The following is a 17,581-nucleotide window of genomic DNA, read 5'->3' as shown; positions in this document are numbered from 1 at the left end:
CATGTAACACAGCTCACTGAACTTGATACAGTTTATTTCTGGATGTTTATGTCAAAGCTAGAGATCAGTCTGGTAAAATACAGATAAAAAGTCCTATGTTTGAATTGCCTTAATGGTACATATAGTCACAAGCATATACAAAAAACATTACAAAGTATAGACTTGTATGTGTAGTTATCTTTTATACATATATAGGTGTAACACAAATTATCTGCTTCATGTACATTATATTATACAAGACAGACGTTTTACTACCACTGCTTAGGTAGCACACATACCCATAGTTTTATATCACAACTTCACAAGGCTTTACTTGGCATGTGCAACATTTAATGAAGTATTTTGTGGAATTTGTGATACTGAGGTAAAATACATTCCACTTGAAAATAGTTTGTAACTTTACAGCTTTGTGTTTAGTAATGTTCTAGTTTGGCCTTAAATCTTTAAAGGATGATGAGGATGAAATTTAGGATAAGGTTACAAAAACTTGTGTTCGTCATGGCAACATTATGAGCAGAACAAAAGAATAGATTGTATTTCTCACCCACTCATGCACCATGAGCTTCAGGTACTGAAAAAAAATGCTGTTCGGTCATATGTTGTAGTCTGTCCTGTCCAAACTCTTTCTGTGGCAGGAGTGTGCAAGATGTTTATATAGATATATTAGATATATATGTATTTTAAACCTTGCAGTGAAACCTCCAGTACTGGGTATTGATCCGTTTAAATTATGTACAATGATGTGCACATGCTTCAGCCAACACGAGCCAGTTGAGTTTCAGTCATTTGGGTGTTACCATTGTCCAAAACTGACACAGGATGAGAGGGTGAACCGGTTGGTGAAGTAGTCACTTCTTTTAGCAGGCTGACAGTAGTGTCTAGATTTCTTGTCTCTGCACTTTTTTTTAACATTTAAAGAACAAACAAAAAAAAACAAAAAAAGGGCTAAGCTATGACTTTGAGACCAAGTTGTAGGTTTCAGCCATTTTTGCTGCACATTTATCCATCAATGTCCCAGCTGAACAGGTGATGTTTCACCAACATATCCTGCACTCCCTCTTTCAGTGGCTTCTGCTCCTTTTCCTGGGACATAAATGAAATGTGGAAAGCTTTTACTTGAAGTCAAAAGTTAGTAATGCATCACCTGACAGAAACACTAATCAGCAATTTTAATGAAAATATGTTTTATTATCTGCCTAAAAGAATATTGCCTTAATTAAAAAACAAAACAAAACAACACAACGAGTTACCATCTGGAGTCTGAAGGGGAAAAAAAAAATCATGATACTGACCGCACATGATGACTATAGTATCTACAGTCAGCATAATAATATAGAAGTGAAATCAGTAGATCTTATAGAGATGCAGCTTTTTTTCCCCCCAGAGGAGACAGTCTGACTTGCAGGAAGGAGATGGCAGCGTGTCACTAATAGCACTAGCAACTGCCATTTCTAGTCTACTTCTACAGTGACATGGAAAATTTTCTTCTTTCAAAGATTTATTCTACAAATGTGCCACCTCACTCTGAAAATGAAGGGTAAAAGAAGACAAAGAACACTAATACCTACGCGAATCTACCGATAGTTTGATGAGCGACATTACCTAGAGATCCCAACTAAAGAGGTGATGCTGAACCAGCACTTCCATAACTTCTGCTTTCAGAATAGCAGACTTCTGAAACAGTATAAGTCATAATGTTTTTCGTCACTTAGTTCTAACAAGTCGTCCTTGATAGTAAGACTGGCTCACAACCGCTCTATATTGAGAAGCTGTCACATGCTCCTTGACTCACCTCTTTTTTGTCAGGAAGCTCACAATCTTGGGAGAGACTGAAGGCAAACTTTGACAGGACCCTGAAGAGAAAACAAGTTTGTTAATCATTATCCTGATTGATACACAGCTTCACTTTGTTTAACTTTTACCCTTCAAGCTTCTTTCACATGTATATTCCTGTTTTTACACGACTGAATTCTGTGTGGAAAATGCAAAAGATGGCTCGTGGATAAGATACAGCCAACTTCAAGAATTTAACACTCGGTAACCATCCATGATTTGAGCAGACTGACCTGAGCTCACACTTGATTTGAACCCATCCGGGGCTACGAAGGAATGACCATGGGTGATACCATTTTTCTACAGCCGCCATGCTGGAGCACAACACCTCCAACCATAAGTGCAGCACCTGCTCACTGAAGAGAAACATGTTAAGATTCAGACAGACTCGGTATGAAAATATGATTCTACAGAGTGACTTCGATGATTTCAATTCCACATGCATGTGTGATGAAACTTACTTCAGGCCAACACACACAAGAGACCTAAACTTGACATCCATTTGGGCATGTGCTGCATCATGGCTCATGTTGACCGACTGCACTGCCTGAGAAGGTAATCAAAGGGAAACAGTCATGCACTTTATCAGTCCTCAGTGCTACACGGCAACTTTACAGACTAGAAGCTAAGCCTCATATTACTGACAAAACACTTGGTTATTAATAAATAGAGTGTTCACTCACTCTGTAAAGCAGCTCCTCTGGCGTTAGTACTTTTCCATCTTCATCTAACCTGGTAAATCCCAAAGACAACCACTTGTTACTTCCAAATCTCTACTAGCAGTAGTGCAAAAAGCACACAGTGCACTGAGCATACAGTTAACGGTAAATGGCCCATTTATGTTCTTAACAAAGCATCATGCAATGCTAATTAAAGTCAAGTGCATCCCTGATGGCCCGTGGAGAACATTACAATTTGGGTTAATATAGCAAAGAATAACACTTTATGTACACCTCACCTGTAGGTTTTACACAGGACTAGCCTTGAGTAAACAGAATTGAAGTCCCTCTCTACCTCCCTGCTGGCCGCCTGAGTAAAAAGAAGAGGATTTAATTTAAATTGTCAGTTTGACAGACGCATGTGTGATACATGGTACTATGATGACAAAACGTTTTCCTACCTCCTCTATGAATAACCACGGGTGACATGGCCCTCCAAGTATAGATGGTTTCTTCAGACCATGCTGAAAGATAGCCTTCAGAGCTGGACATAGAGTCCCTCTGGCCAGGTCTGTCACTGCCTCTGTCACAGAGTCGTCACCTGCTAGTGAGTACTGAAGACATGTACGAGATCGTCAATCACTGTTGAAGACACTGTATGATTCGACAGTCAGGACATTATAATAATAAAGAAGCAAAGACAAAACCTGGTGCATAGTTGATGACATCGAACACTGGAAGAAACATCAGCTAACTGGACAATTTCAAAGTGCTTAGCTTTAATTAAGAGAATAATGTAAGAATGTGCATACCTCCTTGCTCCTTTCATCAAGGATCTCAACAAACTTTGCTGGAAACCAGCCTGTTAAAGACAAAATTTATCATACAGCAGATAATTACTTACTGATCTTTTATATCAGTTGTTTCTATTGTTACATTTTACTTATGCATTTACTTTAACTTGATTCCTTTTATAATTTTATCCTATATCTTTTACACAATTTTACTTATTTTGCACATTTTTATTATTATCACTTGTATAATTCTTTACTTTGTTTTTCATTTTTAAATGTGGAATGTAAATACATCTGCCTTTGGATCAGCTTTTTAAAATTTTAAATGTGCTAGATCAATAAAACTTTTTTGGCTCTTTATATTAAAAAAAGAGCTCTTTATATTAAAAAAAATAGAAAAAAAAATAGAAAAGAAAAAAAAAAATTTTTTTTTTTTTTCTATTTTTTTTTTTTTTTTTTTTTTTTTTAAATCCCACATACCTCTAAGGCTGTTGAGTTCACCAACCCAGCAATGTTCGTCCTTTTGCGAAATAATCTGAGCGACAGAAGAATACAGCAGGATGAGACACAGAGACCAGACGGCGTTAAAGCTGTGCTTCTTTTTTGCCAGCATTTCTGTAAATTATGACTCACAGTGATGATGTCATTCTTTCTAAAGCCCAGTTCATCATCATCATGACGCTCAAAGTCTAGCAAAGCCTTTGCTCGTCTCCGTCGGTTGCGAGATACCACAAGAAAGTTTTCATGATCCCGCTGATGACTCTCCATGGAGTAGTCTGGAGTCAGATCCTAGACAGAAAAAAATGGAACGGATCGATATGAAGTCAAAATGTGAGAAAATAATAATCTTAAAATTAATTCCACAATTTGGAAGTATTATAATGCTACAGACAGCAAATGAAAGTACAGCATGGCTGATGCTCTGTTTATTTTGGTTGATTGGTAGTTCAGAACAGGACATAAACACTCACAGTGCTGGAGTGGCGTGGATCCAGACAATGGAAGTGCTCTGCAATGCGGGTTATGGCCTCTCGCAAGGAGGCCACCAACTCAGTCTGCTTTATGTTCTTTGACTTCAGAGCTTCTGCCTCATCCTCCCCAAAAAGCAGGGAGGTCAGGGTGGATTTCCTGCGCAGCGACTGCCTCCTCACCACCTAAACATTTATCAATAAAATCTCAATTTTTTCCCCTCTTTTTGTTTAACCCTCATAATGTCCTCCCGATTTGCATACAATGTGAGCCATCAGGGGTCAAAAGTTTTTTCAAGCGTTTATAAATTTTTAATGGCAGCAAATAATCACACTGGTGGTCCTCAGGGGTCAAAAGTGTCCCCACTTCATTTGACTGTTTTTTAAAGTAAAAAGTATAAATTGTCAATCAATTCAGTGTTACACCTTAGTTTTACTTAAGACCAACACATTAACACAAAATTTACTCAACATTTTACATTTTAGGGCCACCAGACCTTCTTTACAAAAAATAAACCCTGTTTTTTAGCGAAAACAAATTGAGAAAATTAAATATTTAATTGTTTAGATAATTTTGACTATCTGAATAACTAGAGAGTGCTGTATGTTGAACTTTAGTGAGAATTTTTTTTTTGAACCATTTAAATTTTTTTAATGGCAGCAAATAATCACACTTGTGGTCCTCAGGGGTCAAAAATGTCCCCACTTCATTTGACTGTTTTTTAAAGTAAAAAGTATAAATTGTCAATCAATTCAGTGTTACACCTTAGTTTTACTTAAGACCAACACATTAACACAAAATTTACTCAACATTTTACATTTTAGGGCCACCAGACCTTCTTTACAAAAAATAAACCCTGTTTTTTAGCGAAAACAAATTGAGAAAATTAAATATTTAATTGTTTAGATAATTTTGACTATCTGAATAACTAGAGAGTGCTGTATGTTGAACTTTAGTGAGAATTTTTTTTTTGAACCATTTAAATTTTTTTAATGGCAGCAAATAATCACACTTGTGGTCCTCAGGGGTCAAAAATGTCCCCACTTCATTTGACTGTTTTTTTTAAAGTAAAAAGTATAAATTGTCAATCAATTCAGTGTTACACCTTAGTTTTACTTAAGACCAACACATTAAAACAAAATTTACCCAACATTTTACATTTTAGGGCCACCAGACCTTGTTTACAAAAAATACACCCTGTTTTTTAGCGAAAATAAAACAAGAAAATTAAATATTTAATTAAATTAAATATTTAAAAAAAAAAATTTTTTTTAAAATTCTCACTAAAGTTCAACATACAGAGTGCTGTATGTTGAACTTTAGTGAGAATTCTTTTTTTGAACCATCTATAAATTTTAAATGGCAGCACATAATCACACCTGTGGTCCTCAGGGCTCAAAAATGACCCCGTTTGCTTTGAAGCAACAAGTATAAAATATCATCCATCTCTGTGTTTCAAGGTTTTATTCAACTTTATTCCAACTCATTGCCTGACAGTTTTCTATATTTTGGCATGGTAGGAGGGCATGAGTCTGAGTGAAGGCAAACTTTCATGAGGACAAAGGCGTGTCCATATTTGACCCAAGTGCAGGAGGAAGCTCAGGTTTATTCCTCTGCACTGGTCCCATCATGGACAGCATTCTTTCTGCAGTTGCAGGCCAAGGGGCATATACAGTAAACAAGCTGTTACAGGTGATTGTTTTCTTTTGGAAACCTGCAATGTTAGGGACAACTCGTGTCCTGACTGCAGGACAGACGGTTTGCCATCGCACACGAGCATGTTCCATGTACAGCTGGACCTGCATCACATGCTGCCCATGTTTTTGTCTCAAAGTTCCCTGGTTTACTTGGATGTTCTGTTGGAGGGGACAGAGTCCTCTGAAGGGGACTTGGTGCTCATACAGTCACATCAGTACCAGGATCTTACATCACAGCAGGAGGAACACCCACTTGTGTTTCAAGTCAAGTCAACACCAACACACATCATACACCTCAAATGGGAGCACGTTTGTGTCATGAACGACGATCATCTATTGTGTCTTTATCAAGAAATTATGTCCTTTTTGTGCTTCTATGATTAATCTTGTGTCAGCATGAAAACTTCTCTACCAGACTCAGGATGTCATAAACTGGCCGTAGCGACTCTACTGGATGCACGGCAGTAAGAATCAACACACCCACATATGCCTACAGCTGCATTCGGTCCATTTTTCTTCCTCTCTTGTTGTCCCTCCTTGTTCATCATTGAGTTGGCTGTAGAGCAGGTCATCTGCTAATTGGATGGTTGTTGGTTCAATCTCTGTGTGCTCTAGTCTGGAGTTCTTACCAAGGTGTCCTTGGGCAAGTTACTGAACCCCAACTTGGTCTCTGATGCATCCATTGGCATGTGAACGTTAAAAAGCAGAATACAAGCAGAATACACTGTGTATAATGCTTTCAGTACTCGAGTAGAAAAGCCACTGAAGGAGTATGGGACCTGGCACATGTGCTTGGACTGTGGTAGATCATCTTTCTCTGAGGCACATGAGAGAGTCATGCATCGTCTGTCACTGGGAAGGTTAGAAGACCAGATCAGTGTTTCCTCACGTTACTGCAAATATTCCTCTGTCTCAGCTGATTCCTCTTTCCTGCTTGATTCTTTGTCTTCATCATAATTGAAATGGATGATGTGTAGTCCTCTGACACATCTTCTATTTCAGTTTCACATTCTGAAAATTCAAGAAACTTCAAGAAGCCCAGTCACTTTCTCTCCAAGCTCCTCAGACTACCATGTCCTGGATGCCTGAGAACCTACTTGAACATAGTTCAGATTCTTCATCACTTTTCTTCACTTCATAGCCTTCTTCCACTTCTGCAGGTGGCTGATGTGCTTTTTCAGAGAAAGGGTAGCATGTGCTCTAAATATTGACAATATTTTCTATATCTTCTAACCCTGGATCTTCCTGAACATTGATTCTCCCTCCTCATTATACTAGAGGACAATATGTGCTTTGTCCTACTGGTCATTGCTTTGCACAACATGGTAAAAAAAAGTATGCTCATCAAAGTATGCAAATCTCCAGTGCAATGGAGGCTTTTGAGGATACTTTCTGTGTATGTATTATTGTAGAGTCTACCTTACAATACAAAACACTTTGATGCGGCTGTTGTTGTGATTTGGCGCTGTATAAATAAAATTTCATTGAATATAGAGCACCTGCCTCCTCATTGTGCTGCCTGTTGTGGTTGTTATGACCAGTGCTTGACCCCACACATCAGTGATCCAAGATCAAAGATGTTTGAAAACAGTATGGTGTGAAAATACGGCTCTTTGCAACACTTTGTACTTTGGGGTCATTTTTGTCCACGAGGGCCAACAACGTTATAAAATTCAATAAAAACCACATAAATAAATCAAATTACTTGAAACTTATTACAATCATTCATAGTATAGTAATGAATAACTTCTGTTATTTTCAGCCCATTTGATGAATAACAAATACATTTTTGATAGCAAAAGATTTCTTTAGAGGACAAAAATGACCCGTGGACCACACAAGGGTTAACAAAATTTTTAGAAGTAAATATACAACTCCTACTCTCCCTGTCTAAACCACATGACTAATAAATTATGCCAATACTATAATGACTGACCTTGTTGAGATTGGTGTTGAGTGTTGTGTTGTTGCCATTGCTGAGCTGTGCCTGTTCATTTAGGATGTAGGCTAGGTGCTTGTGTCTGTGAGCTTCCAGAGTTTCTTGGGAGAGTGTCCCTGCTAGCCTCATAGCCTCCCCTAGAACTGCAGGTGCGTCTCTCAGCTGGCTCGGCAAATCCGAAAGAGTATTAAAAATGGATGCAGAGTTCTCTGATGACACAAGTTCCTCCTCCTGGAGTAAAGAAGTAAATTAAATAAGATTAGGATTAGGATGATGGCTTAATCTTCCATCCTAATTGCTCTCCCCCAAAGAAAAAAATCTAATTGGTAACTGCACACACCGACTAAAGAAAACAATAAATGTAAAGCATTCAAGAAAAATACAAACTGCAAGAGGCTATTGAGATTCAGCAGAAGTACTGTGGCTAACCTTAATCTTGAGCATGCCCAGTGTCACCTGGAAAAGCACAAGTGACCCTTCATAGAAGAGCAGATCCCAGATTCTTAGGAGCAGACGGATATCCACCACACTGGCAAATGATGTCAGGAACCAGTGCAATGTGATCAGTGACAACTCTGGATGTTCAAAAAAAGAAGATGATGTTACCTACTGTATACAATGTACAGTATAGGGTGCAACTCACAACCTTTTTTCCACAACCCAAGGACTAAACTCTCATCATCTTTCTTGATGCTTGATCCTACCTATGTCATGCTCCTGCAAAAGGCGGTCAAGGGCCGGCAGGTACTGAACAATAAGTTGGCGGAGAACTCTCTGATCCGTTTGAACGCCCAGCAGAGTGGAGGAAAAGTAAGATGGAGGAAGAAGATCTTCGATCAGGGCGCACATCATCCATAGTGCATCCTCCTCCTCGAGAAAGAGCAACAGGCAGGAAACAACCTGGATGGATGAGACAGATATGAGAAACAATGAGAGCGTAAAGAGGAGAATACCTTCTATGCTGAATCAGCTGCTCTGAGTAATGTAACTGATCAGACAGACTCTCTATGTATGTGTTCTTACCATGCCAGTGCCCTGACAGTACCCAATGTCAGGGTAGAGCCATGCTAGGCTTCTCAGTACACGTCTCAGCCTTGGCACTCCAACACTGGTCAGACTATTGAAACACGCATTGGTTGGCATAGTCCGTAACAAGTCCTTCTCTATCTGAGGGACAAAAGATTAAGATGGGATCATCCCATTATTATTTGAAAGATCTTTAAGGATTCTGCAGAGCAAATGAAGAAAAATAGTGCAAAACACCCTAATGCTTGAAGTCTAATCTCCAAATGTGTCAGACAGATTTGTTGACTGTGTTTAGGCAGTACTTTTTGAACTTAATAATAATAATTACAATAATAAGTCTTCACACATTTATACAGTTAGGCATTTTACCTGTTTAGCAACTGTGGTGTCATCATTAGAGCTGTTCTTGATGATTTCTCTGTAAGAGATCTCAGAGGTCCTCTTCTTTTGAAGGGCTCCAGACAGACGCATCCAAAGCTAGGAGAGGAGGGGGAAAAAAAACGATGTTTCAGTAACATCACTATATAACTAGCTTGCTTTAACAGTATTTTAGACTTCTAGTCAATGCTACAAGAAACAACACTGATGGTAAAGCTTACCTGTGGTCTCATACTATGAGGTATTCCTCCTAGCACCAAGGAATGCAAACGCTCAGAGCGTGGAAGGACAGGATCAATAAGATCCCAGGTCAGGTCACCTACTGTGTGGTTATGGGTGAACTCCAGGTGGGCTTGCCAACGCAGTCGCTGCTGGGGGTCTTCACGCTGGGGCGAGCCCTCAGTGCCCAGCCAAGACTTAGGCTCCCCACCATCTAAGAGAAAGTAATATATTCAGCCTTAACTTCAGCTTTAGTTTGTTATCTGTGCAGGCTCTATATTAAAATTGTTATAACTTACAAACTCTTGGATTAAGGAGAACAAAATAATGGAAAATGGTACCAGCTACAATACTGTGGGCATTCACTGCAGAGATATGAAAGCTGCTTCACTTAAAACAAACTCAGCTGAGTCTCCAGGAGGACTGGAGAGAGTAGTCTACTTTTGCATGAGTTGTCAACCAGCACACTTCAGAGAAGCAGAGAATTCTGCTTTCATCATTCATGACATTGGAACCATAATTGTGTGTATTTGGATTGTTTTTTAAAATCACTAAAATTTGGCTGATAGATTAACAAAACCTTTTTCTGGGGTTTAAAACTCAAAATACACACTCAAAGACGATTCAATAAATAGCCTTCTTCATTGTCATAATAGGTCAAGGCTGGAAAAACCCTGAGATCACATGCACTTCACCTACATAATAGAGCTACTATGCTCATATCTAAAAAACAAAATTTTTCCCTACTGCGATTCACCAAATGATGATAAAAAAGTTTTAAGACAGAAAAGAATTGTCTGTGTGTGAATGAGAGAGAGCAAAAGAGAAGACATGGATAAATGAAATACCCTCTGTGTCCACCCTAAAGCCAAATTCATCATACTGGAGTTCAGGCTGCTGTGAAGAGTCTTTCTGCAGAAACAAAACAGTGACATGCATTTAATCGGTGAACATCTCATAGTAGAAACATGACTATATCAAACAAATGTGGCTATTAAGAAGTGAGATTAATGGTTTCAGTGCCATTAAAGGAGCAGTGTTTTAAACTGATGAGATCACCATGGTAACTTTTGCTGAACAACGTTACCGTCGCCCAAACAGGCTACAGTAGATGTTTTAGATATAAACCGGCAGCACAAAAACACATTTTAACTACGTTTTTCCTCTCAATTTAAAAGTAACCTCAGATACATTATATACAAACCTGTGGGTTATTTAATTGGTGATTTAAAAACTAAATATTTAAGGTTAGTCGTAAATACCTGATAATGAAACTGATAGAACACAGAAAACAAAAACGATAAGTCTACTGATATTCATACCAAACCAATTCATGGATTATACACAATCAAAAACTTTTATTTCACTTTGATTTGGGCAAACACTAAAGGGAATTCCACCCCTCTTTCACTGTGGGACCATAACCTTGAATGCACTTAATTTTTTTAATATATTCTTTATTAACCTCCACAACTCACATCTTTAACTGAAGTAGGCAGCAAGCATTTGATTAGTCCATTTTTTTGTTGAAGAAAACTAAATAAAGATGGATGTAGATGTGTGACAGCCTTTAATATTTTTTTCTCAATTTCTAAAATCTGAAATGTTCGATTTCTCAAGAAACTTGTTTTATCAACAATGTGGGAAACCATATTCTTACTTGATGGTACTTGGCCAAAATGTCCTGGGGCCACATGCTTGGGGTAAGAGCCGAGAATGGCCCACCAGGAGCTGGTGTGTAGGTACCTAAAAGAAAAAAAGAAAAAAAAAAAAAAAAGGTCTTATTATATCCATCTTTCTATTGCTAAATCCACACACACACACACACACACACACACACACACACACACACACACACACACACACACACTCTCCAAAGTTCTGCAAAGAAATTACATTTTGCAAATATACCTGACATTTTGATGATTGAGTTCAATATGGTGGGACACCTGGGAGTAAACAAGTCAGCAGATAGCCACTCTATAGGAAAGAAACAGGTGCTGAGAATCAGTTGGCAGTTTAGATCGTCAACATTTGCATATTTCAGAACGATGCTGAAGCTAGTCAGTCCTCCAGCTGACAGCACTCCGTATGTTTGTGGGAAAATCTCCAGACACATAAATGACCTTTACAACCACTAACCACATCAAATTAGCAGACATTATAAATGTGTTTGTCTTCACTGTTTCAGTAGCAACTGTAATGTTTGAAATCCTTCGGATACCATAATCAGTTACTCAGGACCTCAGTCCATTTTGATACTATCCAAGTTACTATAATGTAAACCTACCTAACTGCTAAACAAATACGCCATTCTTCAAACCAATCAAGTACAAAGAAATTGTCCAACAGACCAACAACAATGTAACAAGCAAGGCAGTGCCCCTTCTTCTAGAACGAACTCCAGGACATGCAGAGCTTCGGCACAAACACAGAGAGGAGAAAAAACAAACAAAAAAACAAACCAAAAAAAAAACAAAAAACCACGAGATAAAGAGAATTCTTGTTTCTCTCTTCAAGGCAATATGACTGCTGTAATTACCAGAGGCTAACTATTCTACTAAACTCTTTGTGTATGTACAAATGTGTGTTGTGATGCTCTAAATGTAGAGCGCACATCTTGGGGTAAAATTAACATTCTGTGAGAAAACCATAAAATGACTTGCGCCTACAAACACACAACAAAGACTTAACATACCATGTATTTATGAGCTTTTGTCTGCAAGATTTTAGCCTTTGCATTAAAGCTAAAAAAGTGACTGTTTAAGCATATAAATAAATTACATGGCAAATATTGGCAATGAAGGGGAGCAAAGTGGGCCATCCCTCTACAGCACTGCGACAAATACCATGATCTCATCTAACTGTTGGTACAAAGTTGTTAACCTCAGTACAGCCTTTCTGTATTTTAGATATTATCATTAACAATGGTGTTTCCACAGGTTAATATTCACAACTTTAACTCAGGTTCACACACTTTGCACACTATGTAACTGCAGTGGGTGAACCTGTCCTTCACCCACTGTCTGCTCCGGTATAATATAACAATGTAATAAAATAAAATAAATAAATAAAACAAAAAGATTAACAAGAGAAGTCTACAGAGAGTCTGTATATGTTTCGCCCTTAAGGCATTCAGACCATGATTCTGCTCACTATAAAACAAAACAATCAACAACAAAATAAAAGGACATTTTTCTAAAGTCAGAATGGTCTAGAGGACACTGATTTATTTACAGCCTTTGTGTGTACATTTAAACAGCACTGTGCTTGGGAACAACCCAACATTTTTCTGGAGGATTTGTGATGAAATCTGACTTTAATGAAAAGATGCAGTTTGTATTTTACCCTTTACAAAACAGAAAGCTAGAAAACTATTCTTGGAGCAATTGTGCGATGATTCTGGCTCAATTTTTCTAAGTAATCACTGCAGCATTTCTAACAAAGTACAAGTCACATAGGCATATCAGGAAGATGTATGTGTAATGGCCGATATATGGTTATTGGACAACTTCAAATATCCCTCTAAAATGATGGATTCTTGCCATTAGCATCTAAGAAGATTTCAAGTCTCAGTTCTGTCTTTTGCATACAAATAGTAAAACACTATATATGGTTTGTGTTTGATAGATGTTTTGTGGGCAAATACAACAAACGAGTTGTTGCCCCAGAGAAGAAATAATACAGTATATCAGTAAGACAAACCACTACTTGGAATCTAAGCAACTACAACCATAACCTGTGAAAAGAGGCTCGCCTGCATGCAAACACGCTGCCAAAATTATTCATTCTAGCAGCAGGCTTGCGGCATGAAGGGAGATTTAGGACTTAAGAGATGAGAAATCAATTTGAGGTCTGGAGGACGGCCAAGTGTTTTCAGGGAAGCTCTGTCTAACTGAGGGAGGCCTGGGATCTTAGAGCATCTCCTTTACAAGAACATTAACAGTTTAAACACCTGCCAAAGAAAACCAAACATTACAAAATCCATCCTGCAAACTGTTGCACATATCAGTAATCTGACAGCAAAATTCGTCCGCAAACCCGAAACAAACATAACGAGCAAGTTCTGAGTAACCCACTATGAATCCTTATTCTCATAATATCAATCCTTATTCTCAGAGTCATCGCAGAATGCGCTCTATACTACAAAGAAGAACACCAAGTTTGCAAACACGGATACATAAAATACGATTGTGACTCTGCATGTGATTAATAAAACACATCGAGTATTTTAGATTTTGTCGAGAAAGGCAAAACTTGGGCAGAAACAAGTCACAACTTTCAGGAAATGAACAGAACTAAGGTGACTTGGAAGTTAATGCTCTCACATGCATGTGATAAATGGAAATCATTAACTTGTTACAGTTTTGTTCTCCCAAGGATGTAAACAGCACAGACAAATCAAATCACTTCATCTGAGGACCTTCCTGGACCTATAACAAAGGGTCTTTCATGCTTTTTTCCTCTCCAAACAAAATAACATCCTTTTCACTGCGGAGGTGTGGCTGTACTCACAAGTGTTTGCACACACACTGGTCAACACCCTGTTGTAAGAACACCAACAAGCAACATCCTGCTGTGCAAACAGGCCAAGAGTATGCATCGTGCACAGCAAAGCCCTTCCTTTTAAACACTATAAGGAAGCTCTTACTTCTACTCTAATTAGAGTTTGTGCTGCCCCATCAGCCTGCCCAATCAGCTCTACCCACTCCACTTCCCCTTACACCTCCCCCAGCTGTCCCTTTCACTAACCACAACATTGGTGACTCATGTCGCCTCCTCACCAAAGAAGAAGAAAAAAAAAGGGTGTCGGTGTATGCCAGAGCATCTCTGCCTTGTGCCCAACAAATCTAGCTTTGGCTGAAGAATGACAGGCGCACACCTTCAGTCTCATTGGCAGTCCATCTGTGTGTGTCTCCCCTCTTACACACTGGCATGCATCGCATCTAATTATAGTCTCAGTTAGACTTACGCACACATACACGCAAAGGGATGCTCGTGGAAGGCCACTTCTTTGAGTGAAAGTGCTGGAAACTCCCGTCTAAATACCCTTACTTCCTCGTTTCAATGGAGTGTAAGGCAAGAACCTGCAGGGAATAGGCGCTGTATGACAAAAAAGCACTGCATCACTCTTGTCAACATCTATCTGCAACACCTAAGCTCTGTTGTCAGTAAGCCATAAGGTTATGCATAAGGCAACAAGTGACTCTCCTGCGTCTGATAGCACTACGAGGCACGTTTGAGTGTAAATCATCTGTTGTGTTGGTACAGACTGCAGCATCTGTCAGCTTTGTATGTGTCATCGTTAAACCGTTCAGCTGACCCAGAAATGCTGAAACGTTAATGGTAGACCACACGTGATGCTACCGACTCACACACACACACAAATCTCACTGAATATTCAGTTTTTTTTATTAACTTAAAGATATGTATGAAGCACAATGCTCAGAAATGATTCAATTATTGTTACGTCAAACCCCCAGCTGACGTCAGTTGCAGCTACGAGACAATAACACAACATTTTCTTTCCTTAAAAAACACCCCCATCAGGGACAACACATTTGGTCAACACCACAAATGTTATCAAACAATAAGCCATGAAATTTAACGCTCATACATTCATATTGACTTGTCAGCTGTTAGCCAAACATGCTACGTTTAGCTTTTAGCTAGTAGTTAGGTGCAAAACGGTGTACCACGGAAGGCCTGTCCGATTAACTTACCGTGACATTATTCTAGCGAACGCACGCTAAGGTTTCTGGAGGACGTGCCTTTTCGTTTTCCCCCTATAGTTTTAAAGAGAAAACGCCATATGCTATGCCATTGCCATCTCTCGCCTCGGACGTAAGACTTCCCAATACTGTGCACCTGCTAGTGGCGACGTGTAACTCCGACGTATTCTTACGCCCTGTAAGGCTTTCCCAGTTCCTTTTCCATCGTGGGAAGTAGCGCCAGATCCCGGAACTACAATTCTCAGTCAAAAATATCCTTCCGCAGGTGGGGAGTAGGTGACGCAGGCACACGACGTATCTCTTTTTTGTTCCATTCATTCATTCATTCTTTCTTTTTTTTCTTTTTTTTGATACTCCCTTACCTCATTCAGACCAGCTACGAAAACAACCAGACACGTTTCAGAACAGTGCTAGTCATGACGGGTCAACCAGTAGCTGTTATGGGAGTTTGTGCTAACTCCAATTGCTTGAGTTGTTTTTTTTTGTTTTTGTTTTTTCAAATAAACCTCTTTAAAAATAGGTAAAGACAGAAACTGCAAATGAGAAACCTCAACTGTCACTGCATATATCACTGTTATTTCACAGTAATTAATGTTTATTTAATTTATTTACTCTTATTGGTATTAAAGTGTATTCACGCACAATACAGCGTATTCCACTGTCCCTTCTCTTTCCTTCTTTCTAATATTGTTAAGCATTAGACAGCAGCTTAATTTTTAATCTAATTAGCTGCTGATTGAAGCCACATCACGTTGCTCTTACATGACTACTCCACAAGATGGCTGTGTTTTACAAAAGCCTTCTCCTACCCTCTCGAATGAATTCGTTTTAACATTAATAACGTCTTTCAGATTTAGTTATTGTTAGTTTAGTATTTCAAGTTTACTATCATTAATCATCATTTCATTATTTTTTAAAGGGATTCATGCTTTTGTCCTTTATATCAATATTCTTCATCTTTATTTTACAGTGATGAGCATTCTGAGTGATGAGCATGCAAACCACAGCTTGACGTCAATGCCTCTCAGCGAGTTCCATAATAATAATTTAATCTGAAATGATAAATAACAACATAAATAACATCAGAACATTTGAACATACTATCAGCTTTGTGATGCTCTGTTGCATTTTGAATCCATGTGGTCCTTTTCTTTTCCTTCTAAGATGCCAACTAGTTTATCCATTGGGTGTTTACCGAGGAGAGGGGAAGTTTGTTGGCTCTCGGGGCCACAGAGCAGTTGCTTGGCTTCTGTGTTTATAAGTTGCTGGTGCCACTGTCAGTGTCAGTGATTTACCTCTTTACAAAATCATTAACAAAGCTAATATGATCTGCATAATGTAACCCACAGAACTCAAGGCACGTGCTGTTCTTCTCATACAAGCACTTTTCAGCTTTATCCTCATACAGCTCCTGGTAATACTTGTTATTTATTGGATAGTTTTTTGTTGTTGCTGTTTTTTTAAAACACTAGACTGCAGTGAGGATTCCTGTGGAAACATTAAAGCGCACATCTCCCACCATCCACTATTATCCATCTCCATATGCCAGCCAACTATCTTTGCTGTGTACTCTTAGAGGAAACTGGCACTTGGGGATGGCACCTTGCACATTTTATGTAAGTATTTGGAAGCCAGGCTAAATGAATGCTAAAACCAAATGATCAGTTATTTTCCCATCTCAGAGGAAACTTGTGCGTGACGAGAGGAAGCTCTTTGATGCTGTAGCTGAGAATGTGGACTGTGCCACTGCATTTTAATTTCTTACTTATCTGTGTGTGCATGTGTGTGCGTGTGTGTGTGTGTGTGTGTGTGTGTGTGTGTGTGTGTGTATGAAAACTCATATTGCACATCCTTCTGACTGTGAACCCATGATCTTATAAGTGTTGAACACATCTGTATATCAAATGCATTTTCACAGCTTCATCCTGACTTTCAGCGGTCTTCATGTCTTTTTTTATGTTGGTTTTTTTGTTTTTTGTTTGTTTTGTTTTTTTGCTTACAGACACATTTATACATATAAACAAAAGTTAGCAAGTCTTCAGCATAAAAAAAAAACTAATTTTATATACCCTTCCATCAATCTCTCTTTTCCACAAGTCTCCTTTTCCCTTTTCTAGCTGTATGTTGACACATCAGTATGACACTATATTCTATTTCTAACCCTCTCACATTGCTTAGCTTCACCATGCCAGAGTGAGTCACATCATTAAAAATGCTCTAGCTGCCGACCTTGCCCACAATCTGCCTGGCCAAATAGTGCGCATAGTGTGTTCACCCGACATGCCACAGCAGTGTGGGCGAGGCTCAGTCCCTTTTGTGTTACCTCTTTCTCAAT

General features: G+C 38.7%; 1 protein-coding gene across 1 annotated transcript; it reads right to left on the bottom strand.

Moving 5' to 3' along the window:
- Nucleotides 1-17: 17 nt before the first annotated feature.
- Nucleotides 18-15,472, bottom strand: sgsm3 (small G protein signaling modulator 3). The gene is made up of 21 exons (XM_085453949.1): nucleotides 15,238-15,472; nucleotides 11,426-11,494; nucleotides 11,175-11,260; nucleotides 10,363-10,426; nucleotides 9,517-9,728; nucleotides 9,287-9,394; nucleotides 8,915-9,058; nucleotides 8,596-8,791; nucleotides 8,321-8,466; nucleotides 7,889-8,122; nucleotides 4,258-4,440; nucleotides 3,920-4,075; nucleotides 3,767-3,821; nucleotides 3,305-3,354; nucleotides 2,954-3,106; nucleotides 2,792-2,862; nucleotides 2,517-2,565; nucleotides 2,295-2,380; nucleotides 2,067-2,189; nucleotides 1,793-1,853; nucleotides 18-1,083 (listed from the first exon to the last, which is right to left on the bottom strand). The coding sequence occupies exons 2-21, from the start codon at nucleotides 11,430-11,432 to the stop codon at nucleotides 1,000-1,002; spliced, it is 2,268 nt and encodes a 755-aa protein (XP_085310075.1). The 5' UTR covers nucleotides 11,433-11,494; nucleotides 15,238-15,472; the 3' UTR covers nucleotides 18-999.
- Nucleotides 15,473-17,581: the final 2,109 nt, after the last annotated feature.

The sequence above is a fragment of the Copadichromis virginalis genome, linkage group LG4 (genome assembly GCF_057382275.1).
Source record: "Copadichromis virginalis isolate Kocher_CV1m ecotype Utaka linkage group LG4, C_Virginalis_male_GT1.1, whole genome shotgun sequence".
Lineage (NCBI taxonomy): Eukaryota > Metazoa > Chordata > Actinopteri > Cichliformes > Cichlidae > Copadichromis > Copadichromis virginalis.
This window is presented reverse-complemented; position numbering and strand designations above follow the sequence as displayed.

Excerpts from the sequence above, each read along its gene's own strand:
- sgsm3 (XM_085453949.1), bottom strand. Across the intron at positions 8,792-8,914 it reads ACTGTCAGGGCACTGGCATG|GTTGTTTCCTGCCTGTTGCT; the intron begins GTAAGAACACAT and ends TCATCCATCCAG. Across the intron at positions 8,467-8,595 it reads TTTGCAGGAGCATGACATAG|AGTTGTCACTGATCACATTG; the intron begins GTAGGATCAAGC and ends TTGAACATCCAG.